We start from the raw sequence: 27,954 nt of genomic DNA, 5'->3' as shown, positions 1-27,954 counted from the left end.
AACGGTTACAGGGGAGGACGAGATTTTAAATATCCAACGGTCACTCCAGGATTGATCTGGATCATTGAATCGCGTATGGGCGCGATCTAACGGCCAGAATTCAAACCGAACTGGAAAGACACTATTCCAGAGGCTAAATAAAAAGTGCAGAACCCAACCATTTCAAGACAGAAACGAATTTACTTATTCTGGTGCAATTCTCAAGACTTCCAGTGCAATTATACTCTCTTTTCTCAATCCCACCAGAGTTATTTTTCATTGTTTCATTCTTGTTTGTCTAATTACTGTTATACTGCAGAAACGGTAATTAGATTGATTCTCTAAGGCTTGTTATTCTCTAAAGGGCATTTCGGATTTGACTCCGCTTGTGCATAGCGTCGTCAAATATAGTAGGACATTCCTACCGGCTTCATTGTATCTTGGAGGCAGTTTGCGGATCCCTTTTGCACACTTCTAGTGGGGGGCGAAATCTGTCTTAAGGAAAGCAATTTCGCGCCTTGAAGCAAACCGGTTTCTATTCTTTCTTCTCCAACAGATACAAAATTATTTCAACAGCATGCGCATATATAGAAGTACTTGTACTCAAATTGAGATTACAGCTTTGTTGAGTAATACAAACATTAACAGGTTGAACGGGTGATACTGAAGTAAAAACTAGTTATTTTAACTGATCATTTGAATGAAGTAATCTTAAGGAGAGCACTCACACCTATTCCGACAATCCGAGGAAATGAGAAAAACTCGCATATTTCGGCTCCCATCTGATTTCAGTACGAGTTTTTGAGTTATTTAACTGCTTCCCCAAGGGATCATCAGTTCCTGCAAATGAAAATATATACATTCCATGTATGAGGTTTCAGATTGAAATGTTCAATTAATCATACCATCTTGATTAAGCGCAGGTCGATTTTTGGAGATTTTGGTTGAGCTTTTACAATAATAGGGTTGGGTTCGGGTTGATTCCAATTAATTTTTAACAAAAGCTCAACCCAACCCGACCCAAGTTGAACCCATAATCTTGATGGTTTGTCTTTAAATGCCAGAGAGAGCTTGCCTGTAAAACCCTCAAACTTTTTGCTGAATTTCCCACTTTTGCTCACATAATCCATTACTTCCTGCCTGAAATAAAGAAAGTAGCAATAGAACCTCCTCAGATAAATTAGAACTGTAGGATAACTGGATTGACAGCAGAGTGAAAATTCGAGGTTGAATTAGCAGTAGGGAAAGCCAACAAAGTCATGGTTTCCTGGCATCCGTATAATAAAATAGGTAAACTGATATTTGCACCCATTCTTTGATATACCCTCTTCTTATTTTGAACCTTTCTGATTGGCTATTACATTTTATTGAAAAGTGCAACAGCCAACTAGAGAAGTTCAAAATTTAGAGAGAGGCCCAAATATCAGGCTTCTGAGAAGAACCCCCTCTCAAATTTCCCAGCTACTTCATGTTACACTGCATTTTTCCATTTTCCAAATAGCAAGAGAAGTATTAACCACTGATGAAAAGGAAAATCAGATATTCTTTGGGGCTCATTTAAAATTTTAGAATCACTTAGGTCCTGTTTGTTTCAGATTTTGAGACTCAATTTTGAATCCAAAACTGATTATTGGACTCAAAATTGCGTTTAATTGTGAGTCCAATATCGAAAAATCAGTTTTGGACTCAATATCGATTAATCAGTTAAGTAACCAAATCTTGTTTCTGTAAAAATTTCCTCACAGCCCAGAAGGAAAGATCCCACTTAAAAAACCACTAATAAATAGTCATCTGCTTGTTCACTTGGCTGATAAGATTTAAAAACGGAAATTTTCAAGAGTTTTTTGGTAAAAAAGGACCAGGATATCAAATAGCATTGTATATCATTATAAATATTTTGCTGTCTACACATTTCTATAGTTATATAATAACTTAATTATGCAAGTAAAACCTTGTCTTGCCGGATATTTATTAATTTCTAGATCACTTGCATGGCTATAATGCGGAGAGAGTGGCCTGGTAACATTACCTGGACACAGGATGATTGTCGCAACCCAAGAAAATCTGACTTCTAAATTTCTTTTTCAAAATTGCAATTGAGAGAGCTGCAGCATCCTGTTAATGAAAATCAGAAATCAGAGCATAACATTTCAAGGTTAGAGGCCAACAAGCAGTTAAGATTCATATCCACCAAGATAACCTACGATTTGCTGCAGTAACCCAAAAAGCAAATGAAAGGAATTCCTGCTGAATTCAGCATGCAGAATTATTATTAACATGCTAGAAAAATAAAGAATTTCAAATGTAGGCTGCATATATTGGGCTCTTATTTGTGGGAGAAAGGAAGTGATATGGAAATGAGAGCTGCTAGGAAGGCTCATCCATCTCAGGATGTCCCCGAGAGCCCTATCTATTCTTCCATTTTTTCAAAGATACAAATTTTTATGACAAAATAACCATATCATTTGATAAATGACAAAAATATCCCCATGAACTTGGGAATATTACAAGGGCTGTTTGGGAAAATCTTGACACAAGTATGTCTTCATCTCATGTCCCTGTGGAAATAGTCTCCTAACATATTGCATATTTTAGCATCCCTTTTAGGTTACTGAAACCTGATACAACTCTTTCCCAAGTGGTTAAAATAAAAAATTGTTGCATTTTGACCACAGATATTCCTCTCACTGCTAAGTGCAAACTGACTGGATTGAATTGTGAATGAGAAACCCACGACAAAAGAGACCAGTGAATAGGACAAAGATCACAGAAGGAAGCCGTGACCTCATAATGAATCAGATTATCAGAGAAAGTTCAGCATTTAAAACAAGAATCAAACAAAGGAGCACAGATGAAACCTGACCTCGTAGTGAATCAAATTGAGTATGTGATCCGGACGAAAGCCAACAGTCCCTTTCTCTAACCAATAAACATGGGCACCTCTATCTGACTTGTATAAATAGTTAATGGAACCAAACACTATATAAAATATTTGAATGGAAATTTTAGTTGTGAATAACTGCAATTTCTGGTAACAGCACAAAGAAAGGCCCAAGTTTTGGCAAAAAGCACTGTGTGTAGGATATATAAAGCCCTGCCAATCTAAGAACACAACCGCCAAACTCCAGCACTGCATTTTCTGCTTTTAAAAGAACATCAGTTCGAGGGCTTCTCCCAATCGGAAAAATTTGTGAGTCCTGCAAAGCCATGCCCAAAATGCTAGTTAAAAGTTAGCTTCTTAACATTGGCACAGACATAAACCATAAGGACAAGAACAGGAAAAGGTCAACTAAACAAGGTGATGAATGACGGAGAAATTTGGCGGCCAAGGAAGCTATATTATCATCTTTCATAGTTGAGCTCCCAAGGTTGAAAAGAAAAAATGATAAAAAATAAACAATGCGTATATTGTAGACTTGTAGTTCAACCTCCATGAATTTCCTTCATCTCCTCTGCTCTCCTCTTCTCTCTTTTTTCTCTACTATTTCTGCTTCTTACTTATTTTCCTCCTTCCATAAGAATTTCATGTGGGTGATTAGTTAAGACCTAAGGCCCTGTTCGTTTGGGATTATGGCAACTGATCCTCCCCCCCACCCAAAAAAAAAAAACCATACACACAATACAAAAAAAATAAAAAATAAGAATTGGATTATCGGACTCAAAATCATTAACTTCGAGTCAAATAATTGGATTGGGGGTGACAATCAGCTGTCATAATCCCAAACGAACAGGGCCTAAAGAATAACTAAACCTGATTAATAGCATGAGTTTAGAGGACACATTAAAGAAGCACAAGAAACATGTTTTTTTATCAACTTTTCTTACCAGATAACATAAAATTTCAGGATATAACCAGATTTAAAGAGTAATGGTGACAGATTTAGGTCACTAGATTCTACTAAAAGTTAGGGTTCACAGGACATGCACATACATCAATAAGTACACAAGGAACATATTTTTCCATGTTACAACAAGAAGAACTAAATCAAATTTGTTACCAGTTGAACAATGTGTATATTAGAACTAACACCTCATCACATAATCCATTGTCATTGCAATCGTATACAGCAGTGCTTGACGTAAATAAGAGAGAACCTTCACCACTCCAGTTTGATGCAGCCATCCTGCACATTGTTTAACACTCAGACCTCTGTTATTTATAACTAGACACACAAGATTAGTTTCACACAAATGACTTCGACTAAATTCTCATCAGAAAAGAATTGGCGGCGATTGAACATTGAAAGGAAAAGTTCCTGATGCAATCGTCATCCTCATAATCTTCCTTTAAGATAGTCTCAAAAATTTAGGACCAAAATTGAATGGGGCCCCGCTTCATTACTTAGTTTTGTGAAGCGCTAGACAATTAAGGTCAACTATTCAAAACTTAAAAAAAATTACAAAACCAAATCTTCAGTCTTAGGTTTTTAGTACCAATTATTAGATATTAGACAGTTTTCTATGAAATAACACATAGAACAAAGCAAGAATTGGACATGGCATGATGGCTGATTTTTATTTTTGACAAGATTTTGAGACAATGCAATGTATCTTTGATTAAGAAATATGAAGTTATCATGGTCAAGTTTCAGAATAGGCACTGACAACTAATTTATGTACTTGAAAAGCTTCACCATGTGTACCTGACATCACCAGGGTAGTCTACACTTTGGGATGGAGGAGCACAAAAAATAACATAAGGAAATTGATGAATTGCTTTCGATCCCCTTAGACATGGGTTGATCCCAACTTTTATCAATTCATCATGATGATCCGTGGTCATTGTTTGTCCAAAAATTTGGTAACCTGGATGTTCCTGTTCCAGAATGGAGGTCACAATCTTAATATCAACTCATGGAACATATCCCATTGCATTGGAGAATTATAAAGGTATTAAATGTTAAAAGAGTATCCTTCTATACACGTAGATGCAACAAACCTTTTTCCACTTGCAACCCAAAAAAACATGGAGCATGTATAGATGTGCAGTAAATAAAATTGTATGCAATCCCTCGTCAAGAACATCGGAGTACCCCCAAGGGCCAAGACTAAGTCAGCTCTAACCATACCCAATGAATCAAGCCAAACCATGCAAGAACAGTGACAGCTGATAGGTGATAACTATTGCCCATGGGGGGAGAGAGAGAGAGAGAGAGAGAGATGGATTTGTGATTGGTGGGAAAAGTGGAGGCGGAGAGGCACTTCCTTTTGGGGATGTATAGAAAAGCATGAAGTTGCTTAGGCACAAACACACTATTTGAGCTGGATAAAGATTGATTACGTAATAGCAGCAACTTGTTGAAATCACATCATTCATTGTAATCATACACCTCCTATATGTATAAACTTCCGCATAAGATACGGATGTGTCCCTCCAATTCCTCACTCACCCCCACCCCCAAGGCCACACACAAAAAAAATATATAAAATAAATAAATAAGTATAAGAATAAAGAATTTACAATATATAGAAACGAAACAGAAATTGAAAATGGCTATATTCTACCTATTTTCCAAAGAAAAGTAGAAAACAAAAGTTTTTGATGATAACACATCTAGATATTCTAGTAATGAAAAGAATTTAAAAAGCCAAGACATGATGTCTTTATCTTTGTCCTAGCTCATATTAGGAAACAAGATTGCACAGTTACTAACTCTTTAACCTTGAATCTTAGCTTAGAGGCGCTCTGCAAATGCCATTTCTTGAAGGTAGTAGGGGCCTCCAAATCATGCAAGGGATTTAGGCAACACTACCTTCGGGATTGAACCAAGCCAGACTCAATCTCAACCAGGGTAAATATACTCAAGTCTACTATATAGAGATGATCTTGAGTGCTATATTCAAATCAATAATTTACTATTTACAATGATTGATAACTGTTGGTTCTCAGTGTTGATTAATGGGGAGTCTTAAGGGTTTTTTTAAGTCGACTACAAGTATTAGGGTGGGTTATCTTCATACCTCTTCATTATTGCTGAAGAAGTGTTGAGCTGTGCTCTTAATTTGGCTTTCAATAGTGAGAAAGCTAATTATTATTATATGCAGAGGTAGGGGTGTAAACGAGCCGAGCTTGGCCAGGCTCGGCTCGGCTCGGCTCGGCTCGGTCAGGCTCGACTAGGCTCTCGAGCCTTATCGAGCTTGGCTGCTTGGGTTATATTAAAAAGAAAACAGTAATTGATAACATTTCCTTTTTTCTTTTTTTATAGGAATTTGCTAGCAAACTCCTCCTATGCCACTTCTCGGGCATGTGACCATCCTTGGTGCAGAGATTCGCACATGCCAAAGGTGGTTAGAAAAGCAAAAATAATAAAAAAAAAGTAATCATTACGAAAAAAGTAAAATAGCTGAAAGTGTAAAGTTTTAAATGAAAAATTACCAACAAAAGTTATAAAGTTATGACAATTACCAAAAAAATACCAACAAAAGGTAGGAAGTTATGACAATTACGGAAAAAAGTTATGACTCATGATGATTATGCCTCCAGCTGTTTCCTACTGTATTATATTTATATTATATTTAACGAGCCTTAACGAGCCGAGCCGAGCCGAGCCTGGCCTAAATCTGGCTCGGCTCGTTAAGCTTAACGAGCCTAGCAAGCCGGCTCGGTTCGGCTCGTTAAGGATTCGAGCCGAGCTCGAGCGAGCTTCCGAGCCCGAGCCAAAATTGACACCCTTATGCAGAGGGGATGCAAGCCTATTCCCCATTGTCGTTTGTATAGAACACTATCATTTTTTATAATGGAGCTAAAAGATTTTATGAACATCATGCTGTTTTCAATGAAGCATGAAAGAGCTTCCAGTCAGTTGATTAATAAGAACAAGAGCAGTTTTGCATGTGGAGAGACTCTTTGAATAGCGAAGAAAAACATTATCAAGGCATTTACGGGTTTCAATCAAATGAGGCTTCCCATCACTTATCTTGGTATTCCTCTCTTCAAGGGGTAGACTAAGAATAGACTTCTTCTAGAAGCTGGTCAATAAAATAAGAAGTATAGTAGAAGGTTGGAATTGGAAAGGCAAGCTTTCAACGATAAACCCTCCAATGCTAGTGATCAAAAGAATTGAAAACATATTGGCAAACTTCCGGTGGGATGCGACAGAGCATGGGAACAAGCATCAATGGCTGGCATGGGACAAACATTGTAAAAAGAAAGTGGAAGGTGGGCTTGATACCAAAGTGATGAAGGTGACAGTCATGGATTTCAGACTAAAATAGGGTCCACGGTAGTCAATCTTTATGGAGTGATTTTATGAATTATCGGTACTTAAGGAATATAATAAGAAGTATTGCTGTGTGAACCCTAAGGCTAAATATTCTAAGCTCTGCAAGATATGCTGCTTATGAGAGATATTTAGATGTTGAAAGCTAAATGGATAGTTAGCAAAGGATACACAAATTTCAGGACGGACAGATGGATAACTAACATGCCTCTTTTAAATCATGTTGATATTATAGCAATTGTTAATATCAACATGAGAATTAAAAGATGCGATTAATGAGCCTGAGGAATGGAACGCCAATAAATCCGTTGCTCACCTGTCAGCTTATATTGTGAACACTATTATCAACTCCAACATTATGTTATCTAACCATGAAGATCAGTTAATTTGTGTGTCTAATAGTTTTGGTAGCTTCTCGACCAGCTCAACATGGAATACTGTTAGATTGCAATGTAGTGAAAGGGGTTAGGCGAGATTTATCTGGAAGGATTTGCTCACCACGACTTGTTGTTTTTACGGAGGTTATTTAACCAAGCTATTCCTATGACCCAAAACCAGAGCATGCATGGCAGGTTTGCTTTACTGGTATAACATATCCAGAAGGAGCCAAACTCAAGTAGGCAACCTTATGAGAATAGTTCCTTGCATTATATCTTAAGAAATCTGGAAAGAAAGGTGCAGAATGCATATGGATGGTAAAAGTAGTCTTTTTTTCTATAGTGATCAGATCTATTATGGATTGTATTCAATCCATTGGAGGCAGTGCCAAGCCCAGGTCCTTTATTGATTCATTGGCCTTATCTCAATTCAGCATTGAGCAAATCAAAATTACTCCTCCTAAGAGAATTTGGGCAACTTGGATAAGACCGCTTGGAAACTTGCTTAAATTAAACATTGATGGTGCATCTAAAGGATACCCAGGTGAGTCTGGTGGTGGTGGTATTATTCGTGACAGTAAAGCTAAGGTGATTTTGGCATTTTCTCACAACTATGGGAAGGGTAGTAATATGCAAGCTGAATGTAGAGTATTATTGGATGGCCTTGGGCATTGCAAGGTCAAGGGGATCCAAGGATTGGATTGAATCGGTTAGCCAGGTGTTGATCAATAACTTCCAAGGTAAAACCAGCTTCCCTTGGTCGATTCTTTACTATTGGCAGGAAATTGATAATTTAATGAGGGAAGTGATCCTACCATCGCCCACAAGTATAGAGAAGGCAACCAAATGGCTGACACGTTAGCAAATTATGCCCATATGAAGTGATGAAATCTAGGGTTTATATCAACCATATCGAACTTGCTAAGAAGCTACCTCCATGGCGGATAACTGGATATAGAAAGGTATTAAGTTGATATTCGGTCATGTTTATGAAGAGATAGATGAAGAAAATTCAGTACAGTAAATTAAGAAATATAATTTATCTTATCTTTCAAATGGATGAAAAGAATACCTCTCTCCATTTCTCTGCTACCATTCGACCAAGAACACCCGGACCTACAATTAACAGATCGTTTGCCCCAACCAAACCAGAAGAAGAAACCTCCAAATCTTCATTAGGTGCACCTACATTCACCAAAAATTAAGAAGTCTTCTTCTGCCCAACTAGTTAATCCTAACTGACATTGTATAATTTTCTGACGAGTCGACTAACAAAACAAAAGAAAGTTTTTGAGTCCCTCATCATGCACTCGCTCAATGGAAAACTAAATCATTCATTGCATCTTTTATCAATGAAAAATAAACTGATAAAGCATCATTCCCGTCAATAAAACACATTTTTAGGGACATCATACGAGTCTAAGCTCATCTGATAACATTCTCAGCATCTCCACTGAAAGAATCAAGATTTAAAGCTGTGCATTACTTAGGTGTAAATGAATATCATTTCGCACCCCCACTCCTTCTCCTTATTTCAATTTTCAGTTACCAAGAAGTTGTAAACAATGGACAGTAGTAGAAGTTTAAAAATGAAGAGGAGGGTGCGAATATGAAATCCATGAAAAGGAAAATAATGATGAAATTGGTTCGTCTGTATCTACAAGTGAATGAATATTACTAACCGAGGGCAGAAGATGCAGAGGAGGAAGAATGAGGTTGGAGAGACATTGAGATTGGGGGCTTCGTTTCGTATGGAGATTAGGGTTTGGGAAGAAGAAGAGAGGGCGTATTGGGCGAAGAGATAAGAATGGGCGTCCGGCTATTTGAAGAATTGTACTAGTTATTTCCATGGATTTGTGTGGGAGAGTTCGTTTACTCGCCTTGGATTGGGTATCGATGATGACGTATGATTATATTTTTTAAGGGCGCTGATATTCCCCCCCTTGACGGCTGGCTAGCCCTCCGATCTAAATAGTTGGTGGGCCCAACAGAAACAGTTGGTGGAATGGTGGGGCCATCTTTGAACAACGTAGGCCCCGCCCATACCACACCATAGGATAATCCTAACCGTACATTTGATGAGCCATAAACGTAAATAGGTTGCGTCCCAAAATATCATTTCCATAGGCTGATCCTAGCCCTCCGATCTAAATAGAAACTACATCTTATGCAACCTCTATAGATTGTAGGGTTGTGATCATCCTATGGAAATGATTTTTTGGGGCACAACCTATTTACATTGTGGCCCATCAAATGAATGGTTTGGATCATCCTATGGAGTTGGTCGTATAGTAACATTAAGGCCCGTCCACAACATAGGATGATCCAAGCCGTCCATGGTTTGGATAATCCTATTGAGTTGGTCGTACAGTAACATCATGGCCCAATCGTAGGCCCCACCAATATTTTTCAAATTGAAGTGTACCGTCCACAACATAGGATGATCCAAGCCGTCCATGGTTTGGATCATCCTATGGTGTGGTTCGTACAGTAACATTAAGGCTCAATTTAGGCCCCACCCATATTTTTGAAAATGAAGTGTACCGTCCAGACCATAGGATGATCCGAGCCGTCCATTTGATGGGCCATAACGTAAATGGGTTGTGCCCCAAAAGCCATTTGCATAGGACGATCACAACCCTCCAATCTATAGAGGTTTCCATAATAAGCAATTTCTCTTTATATCTGAGGGCAACGATCATCATATGGAAATGGTTTTTTGGGGACACAACCTATTTATGATGTGGCCTATTAAATGGACCGCTTAGATCATCCTATGGTCTTGCAAGCCTCCGAGCACTCCACTGCTTAAGTACCTCGCTTACCAGATCTAATGGCCTTGATGACCTTTTGGAGGCCCATCAACTGTTCCTGTTGTGGGTTGGATTTGGGCACCAAGGAGGAGAATTTTGGAGGCCCATCAACTATTCCTATTGTGGAGAGAGAGAGAGAGGTGGGAAACGTGCACTAACATGATTCGCCGGGGCGGGGGGACACACTACGTCATCAAATAAAAAAGGAAAAACAAGGGAAATTTAACCTCCGTTTTGAGTTAGCCGTTAAAGCCTAACGTTTAGCGTTAGCAGCCGCGGGGGGGGGGGGGGGGGGGGGGGGGGGGAATAGCCTACCAGGGGAGGGGCGGGCGCCCATTTTTTACGTTTTATCCATTGGGATATGGTGCAGACGTGCAGTGCCCGTTAATGCCTTTATGGCTGGTGGAGTTTTAATATTATGTTTGGAAGTGATATATTCGCCCCCTTTTCTTAACTGGGCCACCCCTTTGCAGCACAAGAAAGGGGCGTCCTTTGAATATATCATTTTCCAATCCTTGTATAGTCATCTTGGTATTAGATTAGGTAACTAAGCAAAATCTCAATTTATCCTAACTGCTGATTTAGCAATGATGAAATCAGGATGAGAAAAAGTCAGAGTTTCTCACCTTCACCATCCTCGCTTTCTTCGTAGAGGAAAAGAGTGTTGCACGGATGATGTTTTTTGCAATAACTTCTTCTAAGTTCACATTGCACTTATTATCATCTTCTCAACGGTCATTATGTCTTCAACGGAAAAATAAAAAAGCAAAAAAGTTGATTCCGAAGCACTTCTACTCCTTTGGATACAAGGAGATGGCAACAATTAAAACAAACAATGCAGGAGTATAGTCCTAGGGGTGCAACTCGGGTTGGGTCCGGTCATGTTGAGGCCAGCCCTAATCCAACCCAATGTAGCATTCCTCAACCCTAACCCGACCCAACCCTAGCCCAAGGAGGGTCAACTCTAACCCAACCCGTCTCCAAATCTCTCAACCATAACCTGACACATCAACTCATTTTTTCCAAATCTTGTCTAGGGAAAAAACACAACCCTAAGATTTTGAAAACAACAATAAAGTTAAAAGACGAGGTCAAGTTAGGGTCGGGTTGCCCAAGGCACTTATTCCCATATCTGCTGAACGACCCACACAGCAAGACGAGCGAGGGAAACTTTCCCACAACAGACTCAGGTTAAGCAAAGCTTGATGAGAGCCATCGTCGATCCAGGGAGCCATAAAAATGGGGATAACGACTACGCCTTGCCCACGGCCATATCCCCCGGGCTGGATCCAGAGGGATTTGGATATGAAGATCACTAAAACTACAGATTAAAAATAGTCATTTTCCTCCAAACAAAATCCGGTTAAGCCCATGTAGATAGCCTATTTGCAGACAACCATTTCAGGTAATCGCACCCCAAGAAGATTTTGAGAAGCAAATTTCCTAGTAAACCAAACAATTGAAAACCCTTTCTTAGAGAATCTATAATGAAAAATAATAGAAAAAGAAAGATAATTCAAGAAAAAAGATTCTACCAAAAATGTTCTTCTAGCCAACCAAGCATGACCAAAATTAAATTAACCAAACACGAGAAAAAACTCATTTTCATAATAAAAAATCAACAACCCTTCGAGCCTTTTTTGTTCAATGTTAGCTCTTATGAGAGGACAATACAACAACCATTTTCTCCATGGAAGAAAGAAATGGTCATCTTTGTCAAACCATCTCACCAACATACATGGCTAAACCTTCAAACTTCTCACGTAAGTACAGTGGATGTGTTTAACATAGCTTTGTCTCTTTATTTCTTTTCCATAAGAGACTACTCATGGTCTTTTAAATAATCTTAACGACTATTTTATTTCTTTAAGATAATAGTGTCTATATGTTGGGAATTTTGGTAGGTTGAGCGAATTTAATGTTTTATTTCTAGGTAAGAAAAACTTACTATTGGGATAAATAAAATTCAAGACAGGTGATAATTGTAAATTTGTTGTTGTATTAGAGTTTAGACAAAAACAAAATAAAAAATTAAAGAGACCCTAAACGTGTCTCAATAAATCCTTAAGATTGAAATCACGGGGCTCTCACCCTCTCTGGCACCCCCTTTCCAGGGGACTTGGGCCCGGTCCGTCGACATGAGTACTTTACCGATTCATATGTGTTTTCTTCTGAATTTTTTTTTCCTTATATTTATCTGCACTATATTTTTCATAAATTCTAATATGGTAGGTCACAAAGAAAAATTGCATCCATTTAGGCAATCCCAATAGTCTGATTAGTGGCTTATAAACATATTAATGAAATGGTAAAGGGCAATAGTTCAATATCAATGGTAAAAGCTAGGCCAGATTTTGAGATTCTATTTTTAATCCAAAGCAGAGTATTGGAGTAAAATTGTCATTTTATCATTGGGCTCTTACAAGGGCACTCTTCATTTTATCATTCATCTACTTATTTATAAAATTGTTGACCAACATCAGCTAAATAGTAGAATTCATTTAACCAGTGCAATGACAATGTTCCTACTCTTTTCTTCTCGGGCAACCCACCCCCAAATATAGGGTAAAAAGAGTAAACATTAGCTTACCAATAAATAAACAAAAAGGATGATGATAAATTCGCACCCCTTTAGGATAATTCGCACCGTTGAACCGGAATTATGTATTTATGTGGCAGACTTTAACGCTTTTTCACGTTACAGGGGAGCGAATTGTCCTAAAGGGGCGCGAACTTATCATCGTATTGCCCAGCCAGTCAGCAATTCCACGTGGGAACGAGGCTAAATCGAGCCTGTTTGACTTTACGGTGATCGGGATTTCTACTCCCGGCACATTTATACTGATCTATCTCTCTCTCTTGAAGAGTGAAAATTTGGAGACTGGAGAGAGCTTCAAAATCTTCAGACGATCCTCCGATTTGAATGTTACAATCAAGTAAGTAGAAAAAAAAAGGAAACCCATTCTCTCTCCCTCTCTTCAATTTTAATGGTGGATCGTCAAAATTAAGAAAGAATACTGTTTCCTTTTTTTGTTCCCCTTTTCCGCCTTTTTTGACCACTATAAATTGAGGGAACTGTAGATCATTTCTTCTATTGCTTGTTAGGGTGGAAAAACTAGGGTTTTTTTATTCGTTGTATTAACGAAGTAAGGTTTATACTGCTTCTTAGATCGAATAAGAGTTTGATTAGGAGACTAGGGTTTATGTGGAGGCAGATCGATCGGAATAGGGTTTTTTATTTGTTTTATTGATGAATTAGGGTTTATACTGCTTCTTACATCGAATGAGAGTTTGATTAGGAGACTAGGGTCTATGTGGAGGCAGATCGATCGGAGTAGGGCTTTTGATTTCTTTTATTGACGAATTAGGGTTTATACTGCTTCTTTGATCAAATAAGAGTTTGATTAGTTGCCTAGGGTTTTTGTGGAGGCAGATCGATCGTAGTAGGGTTAAGAAGCAGTATTAACGAATTAGGGTTTATACTGTTTCTTAGGTCGAATAAGTGTTTGATTAGGAGACTAGGAGACTAGGGTTTATGTGGAGGCAGATTGATCGGAATTGGTTTAGGGAGGATTGGATGAAGGGGAGGGTAATAGAATGGGTTGAGAAATGAGGTATGGATACGTGAGAGATGGGTTGCGTGTTTGGCAGAGCGGCGTCGAGGAATGGGGAAGTGGGTTTGGAGAGGAGACAAAAGGAGAGGGAGAAGGAGAAGGAGGAGGGGGCTTTGGCGGCTTCGGGTCGGAAGTCTCAGGTTATAGTGACGAAGATTGAGAACCTCGTTGAACTTGATAATGGGAGCAATCAGAAGAAACTGGAGAAGCAGGATGGAAATCAGCGGTCGCGGGGGGAGAGGAGAAGGTCAAGGACAAACCCTAGGTTGAGTAATCTGCCAAAGAATGTGCACGGAGAGCAGGTCGCTGCCGGATGGCCGTCTTGGCTTTCGGCTGTTGCTGGTGAGGCAATCAATGGTTGGACTCCTCGGCGGGCTGATACTTTTGAGAAGCTGGATAAGGCAAGTCTCATTCTTATTTCTTTCTTTCCCTCTCTTTCTTTATTGGTCTGTTATTGCTCTTGAATTAATACGATCTTTATTTTATTTTACATTGTTTAGATCGGGCAAGGTACTTACAGTAATGTTTACAAGGCTAGAGATAATTTGACGGGTAAAATTGTGGCATTGAAGAAGGTCCGATTTGATAATTTGGAACCAGAGAGTGTGAAATTTATGGCTAGAGAGATTCTCATCTTGCGGCGACTGGATCACCCCAATGTTATAAAGTTGGAGGGTTTGGTAACGTCGAGGATGTCTTGTAGTTTGTATCTTGTATTTGAATATATGGAGCATGATCTGGCTGGACTCGCTGCGAGCCCGGGAGTCAAGTTCACGGAGCCTCAGGTAAGAGCTCCTGTTCATCATTTTTTACCTTAGTTTCTATTTACCATGTTGACTTCCTCTCAAGAATGATAAAATGCATGCCATAGTTTCTATTAACGCTGTTGACTTCCTCTCTGGAATGATAGAATGCATGCCTTAGTTTCTTCAAGTAGTTAAATTGCATGCCTTAATTTCTACTAACCCTGTTGATTTCCTCTGTGGAATGGCTATTTCTAAGAATTATAGATTCTTGACATGGCAGGTAAAATGTTATATGCATCAACTGTTGTCAGGGCTCGAGCACTGTCACAACCAAGGCGTTCTGCATCGTGACATTAAGGGCTCAAATCTCCTACTTGACAATGGTGGAATCCTTAAGATTGCTGATTTTGGGTTGGCGTCATTTTTTGATCCGGATCACAAGGTGCCCATGACTAGTCGGGTGGTAACCCTGTGGTATCGACCTCCAGAGCTTCTTTTGGGTGCTACTGATTACGGTGTAGGTGTAGACCTCTGGAGTGCAGGTTGCATTCTAGCAGAATTGTTGGCTGGAAAGCCCATCATGCCTGGACGTACAGAGGTAACTTCTATATACATAATTTTTAATTCAAAATTCTTGTTTACTGAATCATCTGAATCTTGCAATTTTGTTTTCATTTCACTTCTCTTGATCTCTTCAGTTTCACACCATATCAATAACAATTGGGGTTCTTATAATGATTATAAACTACTGATCTTGTTTTGTTCCACTGCTTGGTATTTAATTGTTATTCTGTTGCTGGAGAATAGCAGATTTTGTTTCAGTTCGTTATATGGGTGCAATGCCTTATGTATTCTCCTTAGCTTTTTAAATTTACTCAAAGCAGTTGCTATAGCCTATAGGTTTCACCATATTGAGTTTTAGTAAGATATTTTATCATATGCCTGCAATACCATATATAATATTCTCCTTGACTTGAACTGAAATCAACTTCTTGGTGGAGAGAAAAAGAAGTTCTATGAATTCTATCAGAATATATGCAATCAGATTTTTATTTCTTGTTTGAATGGATGAAATGTCTATGCTCATCATGTTTTATGTTGACTATGATCTGTCTGGTGCATGCTCTTCTCATAAGTCCACTTAGTTTGATCTCGTAATTTCCACATGTTTCTAATCATCATCTTAGCTCCATGCATCTAGCTGCTTCTATTTTAAATCACATGTGCTGAGTTCTAGCATTTTTTGAAGTTTCATCTTAAAATTGTACTTTTTCGTCATTTTACAGTGTTTCCACGAAATTTCTAACCGCAACATTTTTGTTTTCTTGGTGACCAAAACTGAAACCGAAACCAAAATTTCATTTTCTTGCGTATAATAATACATTATTATTATTATTATTATTATATGCAAGCTCCTGAGAAAAAAATTTATGTTCATGCGGAGCCCACGAGGAGGCTAACGGTAAGGTTGCTCCATTGTGACCTGGTAGTCACGGATTTGTGTCACGGAAACTGCCTCTTTGCAAAGCAGGGGTAAGGCTGTGTGCATCTTGCTCTCGCCATACCCCGCAATGGCGGGAGCCTCCTGCACTAGGCCGCCCTTTTTTTTGCATATAATAATGATTCTTTCCATATTTACGATATATTGTGTCTCACTGACTATTTTAAAAGGTAGGTTTTGAACCTTGATAATACAATTATTTCTAATGGAGAATAATTGTAACCATTTTTTATTTATCAGGTGGAACAACTGCACAAGATTTTCAAGCTTTGTGGCTCTCCTTCAGAAGAATATTGGAAGAAGTCGAAGTTGCCTCATGCCACCATATTTAAGCCCCAGCAGCCATATAAGCGATGCATAACAGAGACATTTAAAATTTTTCCACCATCATCGTTGCCTTTAATTGAAACCCTTCTTGCAATTGACCCTGCTGAACGTCTAACTGCTTCGGCTGCATTGCGGAGTGAGGTGAGTTATTATGTTATAAACTTATAGTAACCATTTTCTTTCTGTTCATTTGCTCTGTTTTTACTATGACATTATGTGATGTGGATTGTAGGCCCAATAAATGGCATCTTTGCCCATTTGGACTTGTAGGGATTTTTTTTTTAATGGACTTTTAGGGATTTATTTCCATGGTATTTAATTTCTAGGATTTATATTTCCATGTATTGGGCCTACAGTCCTCATCATTATGTGATGTGGCTTATGACAAGGAATGTGCTGCATTGAGTCAAGTGTTGTTGGAATGTTAAATGTTCTATGCTGCATGGTATTCACTTTTGTTCCCCAGACCATTTGAAGACGGTTATAACACTCCTTGCTACTATTCACAAATATTTGTGTTGATGTGGTCATTCGGGGTGCAACTCGGGTCGGGTTGGGTCGGGTTGAGGCCAACCCGACCCGACCCGACCCGAGGAACCCTTTTTGCCAACCCGACCCGACCCGACCCGAGATTTTAAGCTTAAAAAATAAAAAAATTATTAAAAATGTCGGGTTGACTCGGGTCGGGTTGCCCAAGCCCTCAACCCAAACCCGACCGAACTCGACCCGGGTTGAGAAAACTCAACCCAAACCCGAACCCGAACCCGACCCGACTTTTTTCCGGGTTGAACCTGCCGGGTCCGGGTTGAGCCTGCCCAAGTTGCACCCCTAGTGGTCATATAGCATATGCTTGCAATTGTAATTCCAAGAGGGGTTCCACCATATTTGGTTCATAAAAGAATATGCTCCTTGGTTGAATGCCCCAAAACTAATTCTTATATAGGACAATTTTACGCGCAATCATAAATCACTTATTTTTAGAACCAACATTCATCACATGGCCCCTCACATGTGTGTAGCAAGGAGTAATGAGGTCTTGCAGTCTGGGGACTTTCGGTGCTCGGCCACTGCGTACTAGTCGACCATGTTAGCTATTCTCCAGTCAACGGGTACCTGACACTCGAGGCATGCCAAGCTGTCCGCCAAAATCTATTTCTTAGAATGCATTCTGCTTTGCACCCAAATCTATTTGTTAGTAAGCATTCATCCCATGAAGAAAGAAAGGTAAGCTGTTATGGAACATGATACTGCTAGCAACCTTTTGGGTTCTTTGGAAGGAGAGAAATGGTAGAGTATTCAGAGGGAAGTCAAAAGCGTAAAGTTTATCTTTGTTAAAATAGTAGCTCTAACCATAGCTTGGATGTGGATTCTTCCATCTTTCAAGTTCGTCTCCGCATTTGACTTGTGGCACGGGTGGCGAGAGGTGTGTTGAGGGAGTGATCATAGAGTCCCCACTCGATGTGATTGGAGCCCTTCAGCGCCTGGGCTTTTACAGCTTAATTTTGATGGTTCCAGCTTAGAGAATCCAGGGCTGTCGGGCATAGGGGATATGCTTTGAGATGAGAGCGGTTTGACAATTTGGGCCTTCTTAGGGCCCTTGGTATTGTCAATTCTAGCGAGGCAGAGTTAAGGGAAGTGCTACAAGGAAGACCGAATTTGGAGTCTGCCTCCTTTGACAAGTTTGTGGTGGAGGGATACTCTCTTAATGTCATTCGTTGGTTAAAGGATTCTTCTTGGCCGCCTTGGCGGTTTGCGCATTTGATGGATGAAATATCAGATTGCACTGTTGGATCATCGATTACATTTCAGCACGTTAAAAGATTGGCAAATAGTTAGGCTGACAGGCTTGCCGGAGACGGAGTCATTAGGGCTTCTTTGGAGTTCTTTGATTATCTCCCTTCTTGAGGGGTTTTGTTTTGCTATCTTGTGCCTTCTTTTGTTTCTATTTGTAACTGACCACCTCAGTTGCGGCCCTGCAGTCCCTTTTTTAATATTCAATGCAATCCATTACCATTAAAAAAAAGCAAGCTTTCATCCCATGCTTCAGAAGCACATGCTCTAGTTACATGGAATTAGGTCCCCCAAAGGAAAACTATACACTTGTGGGAGCCGCAATGTAAATTATGGCTATAATTATGATTTTTTGAATGACTAAAAAACTTTATTAAAACTAAGACGAAGGTGGTCAAGTTACAAGAGAAGGACACACAAAAATCACTCTTGGGGGAAAGAGACACGGAAAATAATGAAATCCTGAGGAGGAAATGGAAGAGCTCTAATCTCTGTCTATTAACTCTAGAGTGAACTAGGCTATTTGTTTCACTATTAGCAGACCTCCAAATGTGGTGGAAACGCACCCTTTGGCCCTCAATGAGACCCTATAATTTCTCAATGGCATCGGTAGATCTCCAAGGATAAGGGGTTTTGTTGTTTGTCCGCCTAATGACGTTAAGCGAATCTCCTTAAACTGTGGTGTCCTTGAAGATTCGAGGATCCCTTGCAGGATCGCCGTCACCTTTGGCTTGTTAGCAATGCTCTGGCTAATAGGCATTGAGAATGCCCACATAGTGGCACAATTATTATTTCTAAGCACACCTTCCACACCTTCTGGACCCGGATTACCTGAGCAAGATCTGTCAAGATTGAGTTTGTGTACTAGGTTCAGGGGGAGACCAATGAGGCATAGGGGGGTTGTTGAAACTCATGACCACTGCAGATATCGCTCCAAAAGTGCCGGAACATGAAGGAAGAGATACCTCTGAAGCAACAGAGATGCCCGACCTAAAGGATGGTCAAGGTGTGGGCATTTTGTTAAGTATTCACGATCCTTTTAGATTTGTTGTTGAATATGTGGTTGTTCCTTTCTTTCCAGATAACCCATATTGGCCAGAAACACGAGTTTGATCTGACCTCTCAAACCATGAGTCACACATCCATCCTGATTTGACCTCTCAAAGGCCATGAGTCACACATCCATCCCTCAAAGAACTTGTTAATGTGAACAGGTGTTACCCAAGAAATACCGAAGATTGGAAGGGTCCAATTCCAGATTTTTCTGGTAAATCTGCAATGGATGAAAATGTGGTCTACACATTCTCGAGCTTCCTTGGTTATAAGTAGGGGTGTCAACGGATCCACTTCGGATCGGATCCACCTATGTCTTAGTCATGATCCATTCAAATCCCTTATCAGCCGGATTCAGAGTGTTCTTCGGATCTTACTTCTGGTGTCCCGGTCATGATCCATTTCAAATCGGAGTGTCCAAGTAGGTCCTACTTACAAAACAACAAAAAATCTCAGCTTTCTTCATTTGAAATGAACTCCAAAAGTTCCTCAATTCAGAAAAGAATTAGTCACAATATCTAATAATATCCCATGATTTTGATGAAGAATAGGATTTTATTGTTGAAAAGAACTCCAGTGTTAGAGGGTACGTGGCGATAAAACTTTCTAGTGACTAATCCTTGTTGAGGGTGAGTGGCAAGTTTACAGGAAGAAAAACCGATTGAGGAAAGGAAGAGAAAAAGATGCCTGAAAAAGGGGGGAAGTGGAAAGTCGTAAGCTAAGCAATATTTAGTTCATTTTTATGAAAATACCCCTCCTTTAAGTCTTAATATAATAAATATTTTGAGGGTATTTTAGTAAAAGGACTTCAGATCAGACTATCCATCGGTTTTTTTTTGCCATGTCTTGATCACGATCCGAAATTTTCCGGATCTTACGAAGAGGGTCCAAACTCCAAAATATGTCCATGGATCCTTCTAATGTGCTTAGATCCTGTTTATTAAGGTTCAGATTCGTACTATCCATCGAACCATCTGGGTCCATTGACACCCCTAGTTATAACTTATAAGTTATGTTCTTTAGAGTTTTGGAATCAACCTTTTCTCGTGTTAGCCCATATGTTTTTATGACTACCATGTGCTGGAAGAAATATCTCCTTTCATTCTTTTTGGAGACACAACCATAGTTGTTAACCCGTGACTCGATTTCTTAATTTTATGACTCGTAACTCGACTCGACTCATGACTCGTAAGAGTTTTTGAAAAGAGTAGAAATGTAGTTGCAAAAATATCATTATATCTCAAAAGATGAAACATGTAAAAAAAAAATAACCCAATTGCACATAGATAAAGCACTAAGCCAAAAATATCAATCTATCCATCCATCCATAATATATACTAAGCACGTAACTTTCCAATTGTCATTCACCTTTTCCAAAAAAAAATTCCTGGAAAGTATTTTCCCCTACATCATGTTTTGATCTTTTGATGGGGTGAGGTGGAGCCCATATTCTATACCTAAGAATAGCATGGGTAGGGTCCACTATTTTAACCATGATCCGATGAGCCCATCAACTCTATCCAAACCTATGCATACACTGTAGGACCAACTTTTTTTTTGAATGGTTTGGACTAATTATTTTACACCTCATGCTATGATGGGGTGGTCCAATATTTAATGACCATGCCTAGATTGATGGGGCCCACTGTCTCTACCCAAACCCATGTAGAAAGTGGGGCCCACCATTTTACCCATAATGTTATTGACAAAGTGGTGTCCACCATCACTAAAAACCTATGCATTTGACTGGAGCCCGCCATTTTACATCTCATGTTTTGATGGCGCAGGGCCCACCATTTTACTAGTAAATAACTACATGCTTGTAATGTAACTTACAAAAATAATTAAGTTTTAAGTTCCTACTTCCTAGTTTTCAACCATCAAAGCAAGAAAGTCCAAGCCCAACGACTCGATTCGACTCGTAAGAGTCGTAGTTTTTTTATTGACTCGGAGCGACTCGTAAGAGTCATAGTTTTTTTACTCGACTCGGAGCGACTCGTAAGAGTCACCAGATGACTCGTAAGAGTTTTCGACGACTCGACTCAAGAGTTGACTCGTACGACTCGTAAGAGTTTGACAACTATGGACACCACTATATACGGTAGATTAAATATGCTACTGTTTTTTTTTAATAATATTAAGTAAGCTACTGTTATGCACGTGTCAATAAGAGTTAAGTGTTTTTGTTAATTAAATTAATGGAAATCTTGTGGCTATGGTGATCAACACAAGGCCTAGAGGCTGCCACTTGAATCTCATCATATCTCCCTCTTTGAATCCATGTTTTCAACCACTTATGATGCGCAAGGGGAGTTGAAAAAGAAAATAGCAGAAAACACCTCTAAGTGGGCCATGGTCTTGTTTGAATTCGAATAGTATATTTACTAAAAGGAAAAAATGCATGATTTTAGTTAGTAAGCTTCTTCATGTCATCTTTGGATGATAAACCAATGACTTTTTTCTAAAGAAAAGTGCTTGTTTCATGATTTAGATGTCAAGTTTGCCAATTCTAAGCTGTTGGAGGCATACACTAATTGACGGAAAACTTGTAAAAGTATCCAGAGTCCTTTAGTTGAATCACTGTTAAAAGACCTAAAGAGAAGTCACAATCCTTTAGAAAGGTCTGTTTCTTATATAAACTTATACGATGTGGTCAGATCAGAATTTTGTTTCTTGCTTATAATAAATTTCTAGAGACATTCTTGAATCAATGGGCTTGCTTTAACAAACCTAATCATACAAGGACGGAGACTCTTTGGTCGCGCTCTCCCTCGATCTCCAGGATCCTCTCTGGCCACACTCGCCCTCGGTCTTTCACTGTATTAATGGTAAGATCACCTCCCTCATGACGTTGTAACCTCTTTTAGTGAAGTTGGAACTATTCATTGGATTAGAAACAAGGAAAATAACTTAAAAGTGCACATTTGACAGCAAAATGAGTGTGTACTGGTAGGTGACAGGTAAAGAGGGTCTTGTTTCATCCTAACTCTTCAATAACCTGAACCTGCCATTTGGTGTTATAGATTGCAGATTGAAGTGTGGAACTGTCACAACTTTAAACTTTCATTTAATTGCATTATGAATTATAGAAATTCAGCCGACCCCAACTGGTTTGGGGCAAAGGCTTAGTTGAGTTGAGTTGTATGAATTATAGAAATTCACAATTTAGGGAAAGGTGAACCGGGTATGCAGCCTGTTTTACAGCTTCTCCTGTACCAACCACCAAAAAGATGCCTCTCAAAGCTTAATCTGTGGGGATCAAAGGATGTATGAGGGTATCTAGATTTTGTTGGGACTTATATCATGCTTGAATCTTCTCCAATCTACATTGCTTGGCATTTTAATTGTTCAATTTTACTACTGGGTATGTTTTATAGAAGGCTGTTTCCGTAATGACCTTTTTCCTGTTTTGCAGTTCTTCACAACCAAACCCTATGCGTGTGAGCCTTCAAGTCTTCCTCAGTACCCTCCAAGCAAGGAGATGGATGCTAAACTAAGGGATGAAGAAGCTAGAAGGTATCGGTATTTTTGTTTATGGATTATTTTGAATCTAACTTACATTCCATATTTCTTTAATATTCGATGATTGTGCTTGACACTCTTATTTGGAGTCCCACTTTTGTTTCTAAAAGCATACCTTCAAGGTATTATTTTTATTTGTACCAGAAACTAGTACAAATAAATAAATTTCGTGTGCCTGATTCCTTATTAGGCGCCAGGTTGTAACTTGGCATAAAGGTAGGAAGGACTTGGCAAGTAAATATGAAGGCTGTTGGATTGTATGCATGATATCTTCAATGAAACAGACGTGATTAAAATTGCAGTATACTTTTACTTGATTCTAGCGCCCTACTGATTTGTTGGAGCATTTAAAGAAAGCTCCAACAAGATTTTCTATGGAATGATAATGAAAATAGTCTATAATTTAGTAATATCGAAAGAGGTTTCCAAGAGAAAGAAGAGAAAATGGGCTGGGGATTAGAAGTTTAAAGCAAATAAATCAAGCCCTACTGGGTATGTTGTTTTGGAGATTTGGTGAGTAACGAGACACAGTATGGAAGCAAGTCATTCGAAGAAAATATGGGGCGGATTTTGGGAAGTGGAGGTAATTGGGGCGCTAGGAATGTGAGGTTGGGGGTTTGGTACTTGGCTCGTGGAGCAAAGGTTTCTTTTGATTGGTTATGGGATTCGGGATAAGTATGGCAATTATGATTTGCTTTTAGGAGGACCCCTGGTGTGGTGTGGCGTCCTTTAAGGTTTCTCGTAGAGCTTTCCTTTAATAGTGTCAAAAAAATTAAGGTCAGTGAATCTTGTGATTGGGAGGGTAATAGGTTAGTCTTGAAAACCCCACTTTCAGAAGAAGCTCAAGAATTGCAAGATTCAATATTTAATGGGGTTGCTGTTGTGCCTTGGAGGGTTTATATTTGCTAGTCAGAGAGGGGTTCTAGGGCGTGAGAGTGGAATTGTAGGCTGTCATCAAATTTGGGTTGAAAATTTTGCAATTTTTGTAGGACCCTTTTTCATTTGATTTTCTCAATTTACTTGAATTTTTTGAATCTATCACAAATTTACAAGTAATTTGCCTTTAGTTTGAATTTCTCTCGATAATTTGAAAAACATTTTCTTGATCTCTCCCCAAACTCTTCACGCACTTTTTGAACGCTGAATTATTCTCGAATCCAAACTTGGTGGCTATGGTTGTAGGTAGTCTTATAGTTTTCATTCTATCTTGTTTTGGTCTTTGGTAGTTTCATTAGTTTGTCTCGTGAAGTTCCAAGATTTGCTCCAAAGTGGGTCCTCTTAGAGCCATTGTTTTTTGGCGAGGCCACAAGTATTGAAAAAGGTTCTCATTGTGGATCAGCTCAATCTTTGGAAGTAACACATTCCTAATTAATGTTTTATGTGATGCTTGGTGAAGGAATCATTGCCCTTTTGTTTTTAAGATGTCACAATTCATTTTTCTCATTATTGGCATTTAGTGGGTCATTACAACCATGCTGGTGGGTCTCATCGAGGTTCGATCTTTTGCTTTTTTTCATCATAGAGGTCTCTTACAGGGATTAGCTTTGGTGGTGACATTTTGATTGATACAGAAAGAGAAAAATAGTATTTATATTCTAGAGATAAGGCAAACACATCTATGCGGTGAACGAGAAATCATGAGACGAATCTGTCCCCACTAATAATGACTACTCAACCGTCCCGCTATCCCAAGATGGTTCAAAATGTTTTCTGCCATAAAAAATCAAAATAAATCTGTTCATGAGCTCAATAATGGGGTATTGATGTGAATAACAAATGCAGTTTACTTGCTAGAGAGTTCGGATATTGGGTGCAGAATTTACGATGGTTAGTATCAAATTTGGGCCACATTTTCATAAGGGTGTCGTTATCAAACCTGGGTCCCAATATCACTATTGAACCTCATTTTCGTGGGAGTGCCATTATCAATAGTGGCTAGGTCCATAGTTGTCAAACTCGTTTGACTCGTACGAGTCGACTCGCGAGTCAAGTCGGATGTTTTTCGAGTCGACTCGGAAGGGTGACTCGCTGGTGTTGGAAACTCGTACGAGTCGTGTGGTGACTTGTACGAGTCGGAGCGAATTGACTTGAAAACTTAGGACTCGTACGATTCACAGAGTTTGCGTCATAGTTGTCTCTTTGTCTCTTCTCAGTTCTCCTCTTCTGTTCTTAGTATTTACATGTAAGTCATGTAAGTAAATTTTTATTTTCCATTTGCTTAAGATTTACATGCAAATAACAGAATACCCCCCATTTGAATCTATTAAAAATGGTTTCAAGACCAAAACCTAAAAGGATATAAAGTCAACTTTCCAGTTCTAATATAAAATTTGAAAAAAAAAAACATGTCAGGTCAAAATCTTAACTTACAAACGATGGGACATTTTGTCAATTTTAAAAATTCACAAATTCTATCATGTCCTAACATTATTAAATCCCAAAAGTCCGGTAAAAAAAATCTATTAATTTGGTCTCTAAAAGTTTTTCATCTTGTCAGCATGGTTTTAAATTTCGGTCGAAACGAAACGAAACGACTGAAATATTTCGGTTTCAGCCACGATTGAAACGAAATTTACATAAAGTCGTCTCTTTATAAGATTTCGATGAAATTTCGGTTGAATTTTCGTTTTAGCCATTTTTACAAAATTTCCACCGAAATTTATCCTTTCTTTCGACAATCTCGGTCAGTTTTTAGTTTTTGCACTTCTAATCATCATTTTCTTTATATATATATATATATCTCCCATCACCATTCCAAAAAAGAAAGAGGAAAAATCAGTACCTTAGTATGCGTCAGATTTTTCAGCCATCTGATATTTTATTATGCTACTCCTGCACTTTGTGTTAAAATGGTAATATCAGGATCCACAACCTAGACTCTATTCCTCCCAAGATGGATTATATTTTAGTAAACTTTTAGATGCTGAATAGTATATTGTTCGTCTAGCAAGCATGGTTATGGTTGTATCTTCTCAAATGGTTTTCTTGTTTACGGATTAGTATCTTCAACTTTGTGTTAATCTCTTGACAAATGGAACTCATATGACAAATATTCCTTTCTGGTTTACATTCATTGAATACTTGCCACACCCACTGGTTTTTGGCTGCGGGCCCCATCTTCATTTCCTTATACTCAGGGGTTCTTTAAGAATTATTGAAAGGGTCTGGGGTTTTTTTACTGTAGGCTGAGAGCTGGTGGAAGAACCAATGCAGATGGTGTGAAGAAGACTCGCACACGTGATCGACCTGTAAGGGCAATGCCTGCTCCTGAAGCTAATGCTGAGCTTCAAGCTAACCTTGATGTACGCCAAAAACTCCTACCTCTTTTTATTCATTTCTTTTTCATTCTTGCTAATATTTTGGTTTATAAAAGGGGTCCAAAACTCCAGATGTTAGTACCTCAGGGGCTTCCATTTCATTTTTCATATTATTCGTCACCGCCATTGTTTCTGATTTGCGTATTCTTATCCGACTGCAAATTCAATATTCAAACAGTTAATTTGTTTGTCGTGTTTATTTTCTATCATAACAGAGGAGGCGTCTAATTACGCATGCAAATGCGAAGAGCAAGAGCGAGAAGTTTCCTCCGCCACACCAGGACGGAACACTTGGCTTTCCATTGGGTTCTTCACATCACATGGATCCCACCTTTGACCCACCTGATGTTCCATTCAGTACCACGACATTTATATACCAAAAAGGACAAATGCCAACGTGGTCTGGCCCATTGGTGGACCCTGCTGCTGTGGGCCCTCAAAGGCGAAAAAAACAGACTCACCCCTCGAAACCACCTTTTGGCTTGAATCTGTCAAAGGAAATTAAGAAAGAGAATCGTGGTGTCCGTGTTAAAGGGAAGGAAAGCATGCCATAGACTTCATGCCCACACGTGACAGATGAGACTTGATTTATGAGGTGCTGTGTTTGTAGGATGATCTTAAAGCGGCCCGGAACATCAGTAAGTGTATGGTGAGTTAAAAGTCTTTCTTTTTTCATTCCATATTTTGGATGGCTGGCCTTATTATAGCCAGAGAATTAGCTTCCTGATATGTATATTTTAATTTTTTGTTTTAGTATTGCAAACTGAATGCTGTTTAGTTTAGGCTCTGATTTCTTTCGATGTAAACTGGACGTAAAACAAATTTTATGGTCATTTTAAGTGTAAAAATGGGTGTATAATTTGTTTTTACGGCCATTTTCCGTTGAAAGAAACGGAGCCTTAGTGAAATCCAATAAATGTGTCATAGAATCCGCCTATCTTCTGTTTACTTGTACCATCTTGTATCAGATTCAGGTGCTTCTCAAGGACTTTGCATTGTGTGGTACTTCTCAATTTTCCCCTCGTTCTTTTCTTTCAAGATTAATGAGTTCGGTACTCAGAATGATTATCGTTCAAAAGTCTAAACTCATAGTTATTATAATTAAACTAAATGACAGGAGCTTGAAGAAGATTTTTGTGTTTCTATTAGTAGTCTCAAAGATTTAGTATTGCAGGTCTGGGATGTACAATGTAGCTCTCAATTGAATGTTCTGTTGTGATATTGATGTGGGACTTGCTAGGCACCATCGTGGAAGGCATTTCGCGGATGGGCTGTTGCATGTGAGACGCTCACATTTTGTCTTTTTCATTTACTTCATCTGAGGTGGCTGCTCTCACATGCAACAGCCCATCTGCGAAATGTCTTCTCAGATGGTCCCTAGCAAATCCCTATTGAGGTTAAACTTCTATATGCATGGTGTTTATCTGCGGACTGTGGTTAAGTTGTTTCTAGTTTCTGAAGCATTCCTAGAAATGGAACATAGCTACTTTCACTTGCTCTGTTTGATCCATTTTCCCCTTGTAGGCCCCGTTGACATGTTTTGTAGGCTCCAATCTTTTGTTGGGAAATGATATATTCACTCCCTTTTCTTCCTCGGGCCACCCCCTGTACTGTAAAAAGGGTGATCATTACTCGATGAGCGTAAAGGACTTTTACATACGCACAGTTCTTTTAGAGCCTTTTATTACAGGCGA

The 27,954-nt window shown here is 39.0% G+C and overlaps 2 protein-coding genes across 2 annotated transcripts; one reads left to right on the top strand and one right to left on the bottom strand.

Moving 5' to 3' along the window:
- Window positions 1-497: 497 nt before the first annotated feature.
- LOC143881383 (uncharacterized) lies at window positions 498-9,473 on the bottom strand. Its single transcript, XM_077384423.1, has 9 exons — window positions 9,259-9,473; window positions 8,649-8,761; window positions 4,623-4,795; window positions 4,010-4,103; window positions 3,066-3,176; window positions 2,843-2,932; window positions 2,009-2,094; window positions 1,055-1,119; window positions 498-819 (listed from the first exon to the last, which is right to left on the bottom strand). The coding sequence occupies exons 1-9, from the start codon at window positions 9,302-9,304 to the stop codon at window positions 710-712; spliced, it is 888 nt and encodes a 295-aa protein (XP_077240538.1). The 5' UTR covers window positions 9,305-9,473; the 3' UTR covers window positions 498-709.
- A 3,701-nt stretch (window positions 9,474-13,174) lies between these two features.
- On the top strand, window positions 13,175-27,265 carry LOC143881382 (putative serine/threonine-protein kinase At1g54610). Its single transcript, XM_077384422.1, has 7 exons — window positions 13,175-14,404; window positions 14,504-14,788; window positions 15,030-15,347; window positions 16,491-16,718; window positions 22,837-22,937; window positions 26,128-26,245; window positions 26,476-27,265. Exons 1-7 carry the CDS (start codon window positions 14,021-14,023, stop codon window positions 26,812-26,814), a joined length of 1,773 nt encoding a protein of 590 aa, XP_077240537.1. The 5' UTR covers window positions 13,175-14,020; the 3' UTR covers window positions 26,815-27,265.
- Window positions 27,266-27,954: the final 689 nt, after the last annotated feature.

This window comes from Tasmannia lanceolata, unplaced genomic scaffold (assembly GCF_043159265.1).
Source record: "Tasmannia lanceolata isolate RefF3 unplaced genomic scaffold, GAP_Taslan_0.1 ptg000007l, whole genome shotgun sequence".
NCBI lineage: Eukaryota > Viridiplantae > Streptophyta > Magnoliopsida > Canellales > Winteraceae > Tasmannia > Tasmannia lanceolata.
This window is presented reverse-complemented; position numbering and strand designations above follow the sequence as displayed.

Bases quoted from the DNA above. Each gene is read 5' to 3' on its own strand.
- LOC143881382 (XM_077384422.1), top strand. From the start codon at position 14,021: ATGGGTTGCGTGTTTGGCAGAGCGGCGTCGAGGAATGGGGAAGTGGGT. The intron at 22,938-26,127 runs GTATCGGTATTT...TTTTTACTGTAG, and splicing joins AGGGATGAAGAAGCTAGAAG to GCTGAGAGCTGGTGGAAGAA. The intron at 26,246-26,475 runs GTACGCCAAAAA...CTATCATAACAG, and splicing joins AGCTTCAAGCTAACCTTGAT to AGGAGGCGTCTAATTACGCA.
- LOC143881383 (XM_077384423.1), bottom strand. From the start codon at position 9,304: ATGTCTCTCCAACCTCATTCTTCCTCCTCTGCATCTTCTGCCCTCG. The intron at 4,796-8,648 runs GTATTCTTTTCA...ATTCTGGAACAG, and splicing joins TAGCAGAGAAATGGAGAGAG to GAACATCCAGGTTACCAAAT. The intron at 2,933-3,065 runs ATATCCTACACA...AACTATTTATAC, and splicing joins TTAGATTGGCAGGGCTTTAT to AAGTCAGATAGAGGTGCCCA.